At 45.3% G+C, this 15,486-nt stretch overlaps 1 protein-coding gene across 1 annotated transcript; it reads left to right on the forward strand.

Annotated features, from left to right (window-relative positions):
- Window positions 1–6,002: 6,002 nt before the first annotated feature.
- LOC119336412 (lysosomal Pro-X carboxypeptidase-like) lies at window positions 6,003–15,258 on the forward strand. Its single transcript, XM_037608423.1, has 8 exons — window positions 6,003–6,567; window positions 6,820–7,000; window positions 7,617–7,750; window positions 13,689–13,801; window positions 14,187–14,310; window positions 14,658–14,813; window positions 14,914–15,066; window positions 15,175–15,258. Exons 1-8 carry the CDS (start codon window positions 6,121–6,123, stop codon window positions 15,256–15,258), a joined length of 1,392 nt encoding a protein of 463 aa, XP_037464320.1. The 5' UTR covers window positions 6,003–6,120.
- Window positions 15,259–15,486: the final 228 nt, after the last annotated feature.

Genomic DNA, 15,486 nt, shown 5'->3' on the forward strand with positions numbered 1-15,486 from the left:
GGCGGGAGGGCTCGGCAGGCGGGGAGGAGATGGGCCAGGGCGGATGGGCAATGGGAGGGGAGGAGAAAAAGAGGAGCAGGACGGGCAGCGACGGCGGTGGGAGGGGAGGAGGCAGAGAGGACGGGAGCTAGGTTAGGAAGGGGAAAGTGAGGGGAGGAAGAGGACGACGCGCAGGAGGGGAGGAAGGAATCGGGGGAAGCCATCTGGCGGCGGGTACGCGAAATCTCAGAAATGCCCTCGGCGGTGGCACCGATTTTACGGGCGGTGGCACCGGATTCGACACTGTTTCGATCGACAGTGTCGCGTTTCGATCCAACGAACGGGATCATCCGAGGGCGAGATCCGACGGTTAAGAACGCATCAAGAGACGAATCCGACGGCCAAGAATCGCTAAACTCCAAGGAGGCTGGGTTCCTCCCACTATGTATCTTACCCTGATACAACTCAGACTCCAACTGCAACCTACCTTATACACTATATTCGACACAATTCCAAAAAATCCCAAAAAGAAAAACATTAATTTCAAAGGAGTGTTGTGCATACGGCGCTATGCGTCTGATTCTCTGCAGTGTGTTCTATTGTAGAGGAGCCTAGGGCGAAGTCGACGACATGGATTTGCAAGGCAATATATATGTATGAGTAAATAGACACATATACACAGTTATCTTCCAACCACACAATCTTACTTTGAGACGTCTAATACTGATATTATTAGAGCAATGTCATATAACGACAAGAAGATTAAAAGAATAACAAAATTCAACTTGTATGATTATCTCAAATAAGAAAAAAAATCAATGACCGTCCATCGATAATAATGCTTCGATTCACAAAAAAAAACTTATTTAAAGCACTTCTTTGTGATTCAAAATTGAACCACTCGCTTCCCCTTTTTCTTTTGTGCAACCAACATTCTCATACCCAAAATTATGACCGAATGTACAGTTAGAATTTCAGAAATTAGAACCCTAAAGAGGACTAAAGATATGAGGATAGATGGATCGTGAACGCACCTTGCCGAGGTCCAAAAGGTGGACATGATGTGCGGAGACAGGACAACCGCGGCTTAGGAGACACGGGCAATTGATGCCCATGCCCAACAGTAGTTGTCGACAACTAAAGCGAGCAGAGACAGACAGACAGAGTGATCAGGGGTCAGCGATAGCGATTGGCCACTACGTTAGCTTTCCTCCGCTGCCGGCGCCAACTCCTATTTGGCGCTCGTAGCGCCAGTTACAGCGCTTTTTGCTAGATTTTATGTGGGCCTGCCCATTAATAGCTATTCAAGAGTAGGTCGCTGGTTTTGGGAACCTTCTAGAAACATCCGGTAGGCCTTTTCTTTTTTCAGTTTTTGGTTTTCCGGAAGATTTTTATTTTTAATTCTATTTCCTTTTTCTATTATTTTTATTTTCCTGTTTTATTTCATTTTATTTTATTGTTTTAAATACACGAGCTTTTTTCAAATACATGAACATTTTTACAAAATCGTGTACCTTTTTTTAAAGTACATTTTTTTCAAATTCATGAACTTTTTTCAAATCCCCAAACTTTTCTCAAATACATGAATATGTTCAAATCCACAAACCTTCACCAAATTTATGAAGTTTTCTTACAAATTTCACTAACTTTTTCCCAATTCATGAACTTTTTTGAAAATAGACGACTTTTTGAATATATTTTTACTTTTCTGTTTTATTTCATTTTCCTTTTATTATTTTAAAACAGAGCTTTTTTCAAATACATGAACATTTTTTCAAAATCGTGTACCTTTTCTAAAATACGTGATTTTTTAAATTCATGAACTTTTTTCAAATCCGCAAAAATTTCTCGAATGCATGAATATATTCAAATCCACAAACCTTCACCAAAAATATGACTTTTTTCAAAATTCGTTAACTTTTTTCCAATTCATGAACTTTTTTCAAAATAGATGACTTTTTTAAAATTGATGAAAATTTTCAAATCCATGATTTTTTTGAATCCCGCAAACATTTTTTGAACCCTTGTAATTTTTCATGTTCCTGAACTTTCTTTAAATCCACGAACTTCTTTTGAACCCCCGAACTTTTACGAATTCATGAACTTTTTTTGAAACCATGAAATTTTTTTTTTGAATTTGTGTTTTTTTTGAAATTCCTATTTAAAATCACTCACATTTTCCTGGCAATTCAACGGTCAACCGGTCAACGATGTACCATTCAACCGCGGCCAGCGAACTGGTAAAACCGTCGCGTCCCGAGCCAGTGCTCCCATCTTTTGCATGGGTCGTCCCCCAAGGGGGCATGCGTGAGCGCTGGCTACCCCCCTTAACTCTTAAGGTGATGGGGAGGTGGCCTTGCTGCCGGTTGCATTGGCGATACATATGTACTCTCATTTCCCGACCAAACAAGCATGGCAGAATTCCTCCTGCTTTTCTTTTTTAATTTCTTACCATGTTTAGCACATCTCTTTTCTTTTTTGAGCAATAAATGGCAGTAGGAAACTGCAGTAGGAGAGTTTCCTATTGACTTTATCCCATCTCTTTTCTCAAATACACATAGCATATGATATACCGAGAAGAAAAGGGATACAAAAGCCCTCCACCGATGGTGTTACAACGGTTTCACCCAACCACATCCACACTAGCTATCCCGCTTGCACGTCTCATTGGCTACCCACACATGCATCCGCCCAAAAAATTGATCTAATTCATTCTTGAGCAGACCCGCCATCGGCCACAACCGGCCTTCACTCACAATCCTACCCATAACCTTCCCCAGAAATGTAGACACTCCATAAAAAACAACACCATTACGATGCTTTCACAACTCCCAGAGTCCTAGTGTTAGGATGGCACGAATGCCTTTTTGTTGTAATTCCTCCATTTTTTGCTCAAGATCCATGTCAGGCAGCTCGTCCTCCATAGTTGGCGCCCACTCCGGCTTGCCTATTGTCGTGCACACTAGCGCCCAAATAGTTCTCGAGAAAACACATTGTAGAATAATGTGGTTCATTGCTTCATCATCTTGATTGCAGAGTTGGCAAGAATCCTGGTGTGGCAGTCCCCTTTTGGTCAATCAATTAGATGTCCAGCGTCTTTTCTGTGCAGCAAGCCACACAAAAAAATGACACTGCAACGACACTCGAGATTTCCACTTAAATTCTGTCGTGGGTGCAACCTTGCAGCCCATAAATGGTGTGCGCCAATTGGGTAGGCATTCTGCTCCAATAGCCCTTGCAACTGTGCTACTGTCTATCATCGGATGGTTAGAGGAAGCCCTAGGTACTTTGTTGGAAACTTTCCTAGTGAGAAACTAAGGATTGCGCCGATTACCAGCATTTGATACTCTGTGCACCTTATCAGTAGGGCTGCACTCTTGCGCATGTTTGCTTGTAGGATCGAGGCCCTACCGAAGACAACCAGTATCAACAAGCGTGTCCTCAAGTCAATCGTTCCGGGCTTTAGAAAAATCATCTCATCTGCAAATATGGGCAGCCTTTGTATCTAACTATAAGGAAATCGTGTAATAAGGATTCCAGTCACTCCCGGGCGCTCTCAGCGATTCGGAGTTCCTGGCCGTCGGATTGGGCTGCTTGATCGGATCTGGGCAGTAGGATCAAGCCGCTGGAGGACCACAGCCGTCGGATCGAAGCTCGCTCCTGTAGCAATTCACAGTTTCACCCCGTTCGTGCCACCGCTCGTAATTCCGGACTGTAACACTATTTCAGAGGAATAAAATCATACCCTTCTCGCATAAAAGAGAAAAAGGAGAATCGATAATGGTTAGGTATATACAATTATAAGAAAATCTTAGAGGAAAGCATATCCTTATAAAATAGAAAATATGGTACCCATTTAGAACGCATGACTATAAGAAACTAAATTTTTAACGGTATACATGGTGCTTAATCCCTTTTCAAGAAATGATATAACTAAACACTAGGAAATCATTTCATAGATATTTTGGAGGTCTAAGTTATTTCTGCAAAGAGCACCAATAAGAACATAATAGTATGCCACATACTTAATTCCAAAGATGACTTAACAATGTAAAATGTTGATCCTTCTTCAATGCAATCAAGTTTGGAAAGATACAATTACAAAAATACTTCCTCCATTCTACAATGTGTAGTACATATAGATTTTTCTGAAAGTTAACTTTGTCAATTTTGATCAAGTTTATAGAGAAAATTGTTTACATCTACAATACCAAACATGTACATTATGAAAATATAACTCATGGTGTATCCAGTGATGTGCATTTGTTATTCTAGATATGCATCTATCTTTCTCAATAAATATGGTCAAAATTTGTAATGTTTGACTTTGGAAAAATCTATAGGCACTACATTATGGAATGAAGGGAGTATTATACACAATAACTTAAATAAAAAATTAAAAACTACTAAAATGATGCCCGTGAGGCCACTCTGCTAGTTAGATGAATAGTTATTTGCTTGATCAGAAAGAACAAAATTAAAATCAGGCTTGTGTTCTGCTGATTGATTTCAAAAAGGTAAATTAAATCCTAACATATGCCACAAGGCCCAGTGCCCAATGGAGTTGGGGGGGCTCTGCCCCGCGATTAATTAAGCAGCATCAATGATAACTTCACTAAAAAAAGTCAGTGATAACGCAAGAGGAGCCATTTGTTGGAAGTAAAGTGATACAAACTCAAATTTGGATACAATATCATTTTTTGCGATGAATTTGGATGCAATATCTATCCTTCTACATATGTCAGGCCCAATCTCGATCAACCAACAAAATATGAGAGCTGTCCATTTCTTCTGTCTTTATTTTTATTTTCTTGCGAATCAATCTGTGATGCTACCTGTTCACACATGAAGATGATATTCGGGTGTGATGGGGGCACCTCTGGTGTTTTTACGATTCGACAATGCTGACAGTGGAGGGGACCCATCCCTCGTGCTCTTTCGCTCGAGCTGGTCATCGATTGATAAGACGATAGCACACGAGTTCCTTTTTTTTAAAGAATTAGGTTAATTAAAAGTATAAAGAATCTCAAGCATAATAAAAATTATACAAAGATTTCAAAACCGTCGAATGACCAATTGCTGTTAGAATGAGCCGCCGATGTGCCGTTGTCGCTACTCCCCTATCGAAGGCAGCTTGGCTTTGTCGATGACAATCGAAAAGTCTTCATGCACGTCCCCCTCAGGACCAACGTCTCGGAGTCACAGTTGTCACCATTGAACCCTTGTATAAATCTACCATTGAACCCTTGTATAAATCTGAAACACTTGAGACCAAATCTCATCACTTGACAAGAAACCCTAGCCTTACCGCCCCAAGGAGACAGGAAGAATCCATGCCGGAGCTCCATCGATTACGTCCAGACAGACGAACTCGAGAAGATTTTGAGCCCAAAAGACAAATTTGAAGAAGAAGCGACGCCATCCGCCAGAACGCCGCATCTGCAAGAACTAAAAAAAACTCAACATAAAGTACTAACCGAAGCGAAGGAATCGAGATTCCCCTTCCCGCACCGGCTCCTGACGGTCTAGTAGAGAGGATGCGAATTTGCAAGCTCGCCCATGAAGTCTAGAGAGTTTGCCAAAGCCGCCTAAGGTTTGGGGGGAGGGTGGCAGCTGCTAGTACATTAGACACAAGTAGGCCCGACAGCACGCGAGGTACATTCACTTTCTTGCACCCCACCCGCTTTGCTCCTGTCACGGCATCGTTTTCTTCGTTTTCGGCCAAGGACTCGCGCCGGCGGCAACGCCGTGCCCGCGTGCCGCGTCCCGCTGCGGACGACGCGACGGCGACGCGGCTGGTCAGATTCGGATCGGCCATCTTGTGTGGCCGGCGAGAGAATGCCGGCGTCGCGTTGTGTCCGGTCGTCTCCATGCTATCTTGCGAGACTAGAGGCTGCCAAGCCAGTGACTAGTGCATTGATGGACGGACTTGCTGGCAGGTTTGGGGCGTCTCGCGTCCCGTCGCCGGCCGGCTAAAATCAATCATCTGGGTCCATCCATTGCATCCGAATGTGCCCGACAAGGCGAACCAGACAATGCGGCGAACGACCGTTTCGTCTCAGTCTCTCCCGCAACCGCGCCTTCTTATTCTTAAACCCTAGCAGGCTGCGGAGAGGGTCGACACTCGAACGACGGCCAAAAATGACGCCCTCCATGACCCTCACGGTTGTCCCGGCGCTGCTGCTCCTCCTCCTCGCGGAGTTCGCGCCGGAACTTGCGGCAGCAGCTAGCTCCTCCAGGCGCACCACCCATCAGCCTCCCCATTTCCCTGCTGGGCTCGCTTCTCTGCATCAACACCGGGCTGCAAGCTCCGGCGGCAGGTACGCCGCTGCGGACAACGGCACGGCGAAGCCGTTCACGGCGCACTACTTCCCGCAGGAGCTGGACCACTTCACCTTCACGCCCAACTCCTCCCGCCTCTTCTCCCACAAGTACCTCCTCAACGACACCTTCTGGCGGCGGAAACCCACCGCCGGGCCGCTGTTCGTGTACACCGGCAACGAGGGCGACATCGAGTGGTTCACCACCAATACGGGCTTCATGTTCGACATAGCGCCCGAGTTCGGCGCCCTACTCGTCTTCATCGAGGTACCGTCCAGGCTCTTATTTTACGCTATAATCATCATATCTTCATCGGTGACGGTGTATTGATTGTCGTGTTGATTCGCTCCGGAGCTTAAAAACACTGAAAATTCAATGACGAATACGTTAACTGCACACGAGGCGGCAGGCGCCATTTTTGCCGTTGTTTAAGGATTGGTACTTAAGCTCAATTAGTGTACTCGTTAAACACTTCAGCTTTTAGTACTAATAACTCGTTTGAAATTTGTGCGGGTGCAGCATCGGTTCTATGGGGAGTCACAGCCTTTCGGGAACGACTCGGACAAGTCGGCCGACACCCTGGGCTACCTGACATCCACGCAGGCGCTCGCCGACTTCGCCATCCTCATCACCAGCCTCAAGCAAAACCTCTCCGCCGTAGATGCTCCCGTCGTCGTCTTCGGTGGCTCCTACGGAGGCAGTAAGTCCCTCACTAATTAATGTGTTTTATTCTAATATATTCGTGCGTGTGACTTACGGCTGGATCTGCTCGTTTAGTTTATATGAAAATGTATTGTAAGATTATTTGGTAGCTAAAATTGCTAAATCTTATGGGCTACAACACTTGAAATCAACTAGAGGATACTTCGCACATTGATGCAGAAATTGGTCCATGAGGATTTAGGTTGATAACATGAAAACAAAAATTAAAAATACATATGTCTTATTATATTTGGTTCCATGTAGTTGCAACAATATTTATTGAATATAAGTAAACAATTACATGAAAAACATGTTTTTCATGTATGATTGAATGTTGTGGTGGATAGTTTTTTATGCATGATTGCATGTTGAGGCAAGCCTGATCCCATTTATTATTATATGGTAAGATGACATGATTGTATGTTAAGATAAATAAGTTACCCCGGATGACTCTGTCAGGTATATATAGTATTTGTGAGTGACTGGGTCGGCCGGCTCATAGTATTGTCGCGATTAGGATGAGCTAGTCTAAAAGTGACATTGTTATGTGGACCTTCCAAAAACAAGAAGTAAATAAATAAATAATGTTATTGTCTTATGGCTGTTGTCTCTAGTGCTGGCATCATGGTTCAGGCTCAAGTACCCTCATGTCGCCATGGGGGCCTTGGCGTCCTCTGCACCAATCCTGCAGTTCGATGACATCACCCCGTGGTCAGGCTTCAAAGACACTGTCACGCAGGACTTCAAGGTACTTACTAGAATTAATTACCACTCCATGACAACACTCTAAAAGATAAGTTGGTCAAATAATTTCTGGGTGAATAGCCCACTGTCATTAGTCAAAGGGTCGCGCTAACTGCCACATGTGTGGCAGGAAGGGAGACGCACCACACGTCTCTAATGTAAACAGATTGTCACGTCATCGCATGCATGCATGCAGAAATCTTTTTGGATTTTCAGTTTTTAAAATGTTTTATCTCTTAAACAAAAATCCGATTGAAAATCCGTTTTCACCATTAAATCCCTCACGATGAGATCTTTGAAACTAGATCCCATGTTGATATGTTTTGATGAAAAAAAAATTGGATTAAAAGTTACCATGTCTATTGCATATGAATTGCCATGATGTTTACACTGAAGTTGCCATGATATGTTTCAGCTATTTTCTTCTACATTTAAAAGTAAATTTTGACATTTATAAAACGGGGAATTAAGAAACTAGACTTGCCATGAACGATAAACTAAAATTGCCATGATACATGCACGTAAAATTGCCATGGTTCATACAAAAAATAATTTTCATGGTCAAAGTACTGGAGTTGCCATCATTAAAATACTAAAATTGCCATGATCTACAAACTAAAATTGCCACATGGCACCTTTAGTTTAAGCCCTATGGCAACTGCAGTGTAAACATCGTGGCAACTTCTGGTAAAAAAAAATTCGTCGAAACATATCAACATGGGGTCTAGTTTTGAAGATCTCGTCGAGACGGATTTAATGGTGAAAACGGATTTTTAGTTCGCTTTTTTATTTAGGAGATACAACATTTTTAAGCCGAAAACCAAAAAAAATTCTGCTGATGTCATCTATTCATACGTGGCAAAATGAGTGGTGATGGAGGCGTGTGGGCGATGTGCAAACGCCCACACGTGTGGGTGTTAACATTTCCGTAGTCAAATTATTGGTCTTGCTGTCCCTTCCCGGTCCTGTGCCCTCCTGGTCGGATCCGGTCCTGTCGACTACTTCGGCCTGGGTGTCGGGCATTGCGGAGGGCGACCGGGGGAAACCCTTGGCTTGCGGCGGAGGCCACGTCGTTGGCAACGCCTTTGGCGCTGTTGCCCTCCTTTGAGGCCTCGTCGAGGTTCCCTCCTACCTCCTACCCTCGCACTCTGCTTTGGGTGAAAACCCTGTTCCCGTTGTGGACGGTGGCGTCGTTGCTCGTCGCTACACTTCTTGGAGGCGTCGTCTGGGGGATGCAGGTGTGAGGTGGGCACTTTGCTGCTGGGATTGGGATAGCTGATGGCGTTTCATGCTCTTCTCGTCTTCGCCGGCGATATGATCTTCCACGCCGGTCTTCGTCGTACGGTGCGGCGTTTCTGCTTGCGCTTGTGCGGCCTGGCTGTGGCAGTCCGAGAGGTTGTGGAAGGCTATGCTTATGCCTGCGGCGCTCCGATCTCCTTCCCGTGCCAGCCCTGTCGTCGTTGTTCATCCGAGCTCATGGTGAGCGCTTTGCCTTATGACGGTCCGACGCCCGTCGAGGCAGGGTGAGAGGGTAGTGGCCCTCTTCGGAGGCAGACGGATGGCAGGGCGACCGTTTTTTGGTCATGTGAAGTGGGCTTTGAGGCTGCCCTCCGATGTTGGCTACTCCTTCAATTTTCTTGTTTTTTTTCGAAACGGAGGCAAAAGATTTGCCTCATCTCATTAATTAAGAAGAGTTTTGAATTACATGACCGACCGCCCATAGACGGCCCGAAACCAATAAGCCTACTCTCGCGGCATAAGAGAACTTAGACGTTTGGCCCCTGCCAACCCCCAAAGTCTGACCTCCGCCTTGATTCTAGACGTGATTACATTTGGCATGGAGGACACCATCCTAAATACTCTCGCATTCCGCTCGTTCCAAATCTCCCAAGAAACCAACATGACGAGAGACGCGAGGCCCTTTCTCACATTACCATTGACGCCTACCATGTGGTGCCACCAATCGTTGACGCTGTTGAAGCTACTCCAGTCGGTGAGGTCCACATCGGTCAAAACCATCCAAGTCTTGATATCCGTCCAAATGCGTACCGTGTATCGACAGCGGAAGATGATGTGTGCCGCCGTCTATGGCTCCCTCTTGCATAACTGGCATAGGCCGCAATTTGTCCATCCTCTCCATTGAAGCTTGTCCGCCGTCCAAACACGGTCTTGAATGATAAGCCAAGCAAAGAATTTGTGCTTTGGCGGCGCCCAATTGTTCCACACTGCAGACTTCATTTTCGATACAGTGGAGTCGTCGAGTTGAGCTTTGTAAGCCGACGATGCCGTGTACTCACCGGAAGGCGAAAGCTTCCAAACAATCTCATCATCCACCCCCTCATCAAGGAAGACCTCTCGTAATCCAACCCAAAGCTCACAGTATTCAAGGATGTGCTGAATTGTGAGCCTAGAATTTGTGTTGATGTTGGCAATCCACTTGTTGAGATCCAAAGCCCTATGGATGGTGTCATTCTTGTGTTTGGAAATTGCAAAAATGGAGGGAGCGATGTCTTTTGGCTTGCGACCCCCAAGCCAAGGGGAGTGCCAGAAAGAGGCCCTTTGCCCGTTGCCAACAGTGATGGAAGTGCACTCATAAAACAACGTCATGTCCTCTTCATCGCACGGGTGCCCCAAATCAACCCAAACTCTTTCCGCGTCCTTCCAAACCAACCAAGTCCATCTGAGCCGTAAGGCACGTGCGAATTTTTCCATGTCCAGGATGCCTAGGCCGCCCATGTCCTTGGGCGTACAAATTTTCTCCCATCTTATCTTACATTTGCCTCTAGAAACTTTATCCGTGCCTCCCCAAAGAAAAGCCCACCGCAGCTTGATGATGGACGCCATCATTCCTTTGGGCACCACAAGCGAAGTGAGGTGGTGGATGGCCCGCGAAGTGATAACCGACTTTACCCACGTGCTCCTACCAGCCATCGTAATGTACTTTCCCTGGCCAATCATGATCTTTCCAGCAATCTTATCAAGCAAATGCTGGAAGTCCACAACTCGCAAACGATGAATGGATAGCGGAAGGCCGAGGTATCGCAAGGGGAACTGAGCTCTGACCGCTGGGAAGGTACCCAGAATCATGTCAAGGTCGACATTGGAGCATCTAATAGGGGCCACCAAACTCTTGTTAATATTCGTAACTAGGCCGGTGACGTTTCCAAAGCTTTGAAGTATGGTGGCAAGCATATCCACATCCTCCTTGATAGGCGCCAAGAATACGGCAGCGTCGTCCGCGTATAGGGAGGTGCGAAGGCGGGCACCACGGCCACGTAATCTGTGTAGGTCTCCATTCTCTGTTGCCACATCCAAGATTTGCTGAAGGGGGTCAATAGCAAGGACAAACAGAAGGGGAGACACTGGGTCCCCCTGCCGGAGGCCCTGCCCATGCTGGATAGGATTGCCAGGAACACCATTGAGAAGAACTCTCGATGTAGACGTCCGAAGAAGGGCCGTGATCCACTCACGAAACCTCGAAGGAAAACCCCTCCTCTGTAAAAGGTCGAGAAGATATTCCCATCTAACTGAATCAAAAGCCTTCTTGATGTCCAACTTGAGCAGGAGTGATGGCGTGTTTGTGCGTTGGAGTCAGCGAGCATAGTTGCGAACATACATGAAGTTGTCGTGGATGCACCGAGATTTGATGAAGGCACTCTGAGCACGGGATACGAGGATATTCATAAAAGGGGTGAGCCTCATCGCCATCACCTTGGCCACAATCTTGGCGACGGCATGGATCAAACTGATAGGCCTAAAGTCCGTGATCGCCTCAGCCCCCTCCTTCTTTGGCAAGAGAACCACATTTGCGGAGTTGAGCCAGTGAAAGTTGTCCGCATGCAAACTCGAGAAGGCGGAGATGACCTTCATAAGATCGTCCTTTATAATTGGCCAGCAGCTCTTGAAGAATGCCCCAGTAAAGCCGTCAGGCCCGGGAGCCTTGTCGCTAGGCATAGCCTTGATGGCTGCAATCACCTCCTCGTCCGTCATCTCATCCCCAAGACTGGAAAGATCGCAATCTGTAAAGTGGAGGAGTTGCCAATTGAAGTCTGTGGTTCTGCGTGGCCCTTTGCTCAAAGCGGTGGTGAAGTGCTGGTACATAATATTCTCCTTATCCTCATGCTTCGTAACCCAACCAGCCCCATTGCTCAACTTGTGTATGAAATTCTTGCGCCTCCTCCCATTAATCTTCAAGTGAAAAAATTTGGTGTTGGCGTCCCCTTCCCTCAAGTTACGGATGTGGGCACACTGCCTTTTCCTAGCCCTCTCAAGAACCGCCAAACTGATGACGCGCCTCTTAAGCCGCTTACGAAGGTCAAACTCCTCCGGCGAGAGGGAGCGTGACTCCTGAGCGATGTCCAAGCTGAGAATAATTTGAAGTGCCATGTGAAGGTGCAGCCTTGCATTTGAGGAGAAGGATTGACTCCATTTTCTCAACCGGACAGCGGTTGTCCGAAGCTTATGGAAGAGGATTTGACAAGGCTCGTAGTGGGGGGTCGAAGCAGCCCAAGCATCAGAGACAATCTCTTGAAAACCCGGCATCTTGATCCAAAAGTTCTCAAACTTGAAGCTTCTAGGCTTTTTGGGGCCAATTATAGGTGCCAACAGCATGGGACAATGGTCAGACAGGGACGAAGATAAGGCATGCAAGATGTGATTTTGGAATTCAATGTCCCATTCGGCGTTGCAAAACACACTGTCAAGTTTGCTCATGGTGGGATTTTGCCGCTCATTACTCCAAGTGAAACGACGATTTTGAAGGTGAATCTCGCGTAGATCACAACCATGAAGCGTGGCGCGGAACCGGTTGATACAATTGCGGTTGATGTTCCTCTTATTCTTGTCTCTTGCACGGTAAATTTGATTGAAATCCCCATTTACAAGCCACTTTCCTCCATGCCCCGGCTTGTGAGCCACAAGCTCCTCGAAAAAAATCTCTTTTTGATTGCTCTCAGCTTGTGCTGCTTGCTTTGCTGTCTGGTTGTAAGCTGCTCCAACACCTTGTATCTTGCGCCGTTTTCTTTGTCATGTTGTATGGTAATTGTCCTTGTTATCTTGGCTGGTTGATGGCTTTGTTAATTCAAAGTCGGACTAGGTTCGGGTGTTCCTCGGACGCGGCTTAGTCTTTTCTCTAAAAAAAATTATTGGTCTTCACTCTTCCGAACGCACGGCAGATCAACATGAAGATACGTCTGTCCATCTGCTGCAGACTAATTGATTGTGTCGGTTCTGAATGGTTTGTAGTACTTCCTCATTCCCAAGATTAGTGTCGATTATTTAGTATAACTTTAGCAAAATAAGTGTTGCTGACTTAGTATAAGTTTAGTGTCGCTGATTTAATACAACTTTCTTATTTCGGAACAGAGAGTGTAGTACTGAATTTCACTTGTTGTCATACGTCCGCCCGTTAGCATGTCTCTCTTCCTATACTGTTATCAGTACCCTAGCGGCAACTTAATGGTTTTCAGTTGTGGGTCATGAACTGGTGATAGCGTTTTCTTCTTTAGCATGGAGTTTAATGAATGTGTTTGATTAGAACCTTTCAAGATTTTTTTTTTCAAGTATGTGACTGAAATGGCACCGGCCAGCCAGTGATGTGGATGTCTATGAGGTCTTGATTATGAGTTCATGGCTAAGTTGATTATCTTGATTGTGATGCTCAACTGCACCAAAGGGCTATCAATAGGCGGTTGCGCGAATAAGGCCCTTAATTTTCCGAAAATATATCCAAATTGGTGTATTTTGTTCATTATCGATGACCGATGACGCAGCTGTTACTAATAATACGATACAGACAAGATATAACAAGGAATGGGAATAATGACATGTTGCTAGTGACATCTTTGTCTGATTGGTGCTTGAAGAGTCCTCCCAAGCTGAAGTTTCCAACGAAAGACACAGCTGTTTATTTAGCTGACTGTAACATCCAACTGATTTTGCAGTCCGAGAGCCTGAATTGCTTCAGTGTCATCAAGGCGGTCTGGGATGTGTTAGATGACAGGGGATCAAACGAGACAGGGCTCTTGGAGCTCAGCAAAACCTTCAGAACCTGCGAGTAAGCTTTGTCCACCTGATAATTTTTTGGACTGAAGACTGTATAAAATTCATTAATATAGGAAGCAAAACAAAAGATTTAAGACTGCAAGTATTCTTTTCTAGGTGTGAAGTGTAAGTAAAGCAAACAAATAGTCAAACCTTGTAGGTAAGAAATACATGAAAAAAGATGACTTGCAGGTTAAGAGATTCTTGATAAGATGTTCATTAGGTCCAAAGGATTGATTTGCTACTGACGTAGACACTCAGCTCAGCTGCATACATGACTGGACATGAAAACCTCATCTTGATAAGATTGCCCGAGTGGTGAACTAGTGAAGAGTGCCATATTTGAACGAATGGCGATGACTTGGGTTCATGACGTTGTGTTATCCCTCAACTTTTAGGACCGTGCAGTCCACTGATTCGCTGACAAACTTTCTATATACGGCATTCATCTACACGGCCATGACGGACTATCCAACTCCAGCCAATTTCCTGCAAAATCTGCCTGCTTACCCTGTCAAAGAGGTTAGCCACTTGTAACCTAATTTACATCCCTTACTTTTGCCTGCATTATATCCAACGTTTTAAATAGTGGGCTATGGAAAATAGCGGCAGGCCTCAAAATCAGCTATAGCGGAGTTATAACGGGCTATAGCGGGCTATTTATGAAGGCGACCATTTAGCGGCACCCTGCTGAAAAGGCTATAGTGGGCTATAGCGGAGCTATAACCGGCTATTTAAAACTATGATTATATCAAGTGAATGAGCAGAGAAACAAGAGTTCCAGAGTTACCAAACTGAGTCGTGCAACAACAGGACCTGCTTTTTTATTCTCTTTTGCTGAGCATGTAATTCTCCTGACATTTCTGCAGATGTGCAAGATCATTGATTCCTTTCCCGCAGGAGCAGACGTCGTCGAAAAAGCTTTCGCAGCGGCGAGCCTGTACTACAATTACACAGGCGACCAGAAGTGCTTCCAGGTGGAAGGTGGGGATGACCCCCATGGCCTCAGCGGCTGGGACTGGCAGGTAAAATCCGGACTGACAGTGACACACACGTGGTTTACTGATAACACTGCAAGACCGAAGTTCATTTATGTGTTTGTTTCCTGAAACAACTCTTGTGCAGGCCTGCACTGAGATGGTCATGCCAACGACTGTGTCGAATGAGAGCATGTTTCCACCATTCAACTTCAGCTACGAGGAGAGGTCTGAGAGCTGCCTTGCCAGCTATGGAGTTCATCCGAGGATGCACTGGATCACTACTGAATATGGTGGCCATGTAAGTTTTCTTTCAGTTTTTTTTTTGTGTTTACAAATGAACCGTCAGTAGAAAAAATTGTTGGGTGGCATGTGCTCACCTGCTACTGCATTGCACAATCCACTGCAGAAAATTGACAAAGTTCTCAAGAGGTTTGGGAGCAACATTATCTTCTCCAATGGGATGCGAGACCCGTGGAGTCGAGGCGGGTAAGAGTAAAAGATTTCACTATCTGAATTCTTCGGTCGATAGTTTCAACCATTCAAGTAATTTTGTTACCAGAGTAAACAATACCAATAGTCTTCCTTTCAAACTGCTATCAGGGTGCTCAAGAACATATCATCCAGCATCATTGCTCTAGTCACAGAGAAAGGTAAACATGAAGTTGCATAAAATATGCAAGGTTACAAGTATTCTGAACTTACTTACGCATGGCTACTT

This window comes from Triticum dicoccoides, chromosome 7B, assembly GCF_002162155.2.
Source record: "Triticum dicoccoides isolate Atlit2015 ecotype Zavitan chromosome 7B, WEW_v2.0, whole genome shotgun sequence".
Classification (NCBI taxonomy): Eukaryota; Viridiplantae; Streptophyta; class Magnoliopsida; order Poales; family Poaceae; genus Triticum; species Triticum dicoccoides.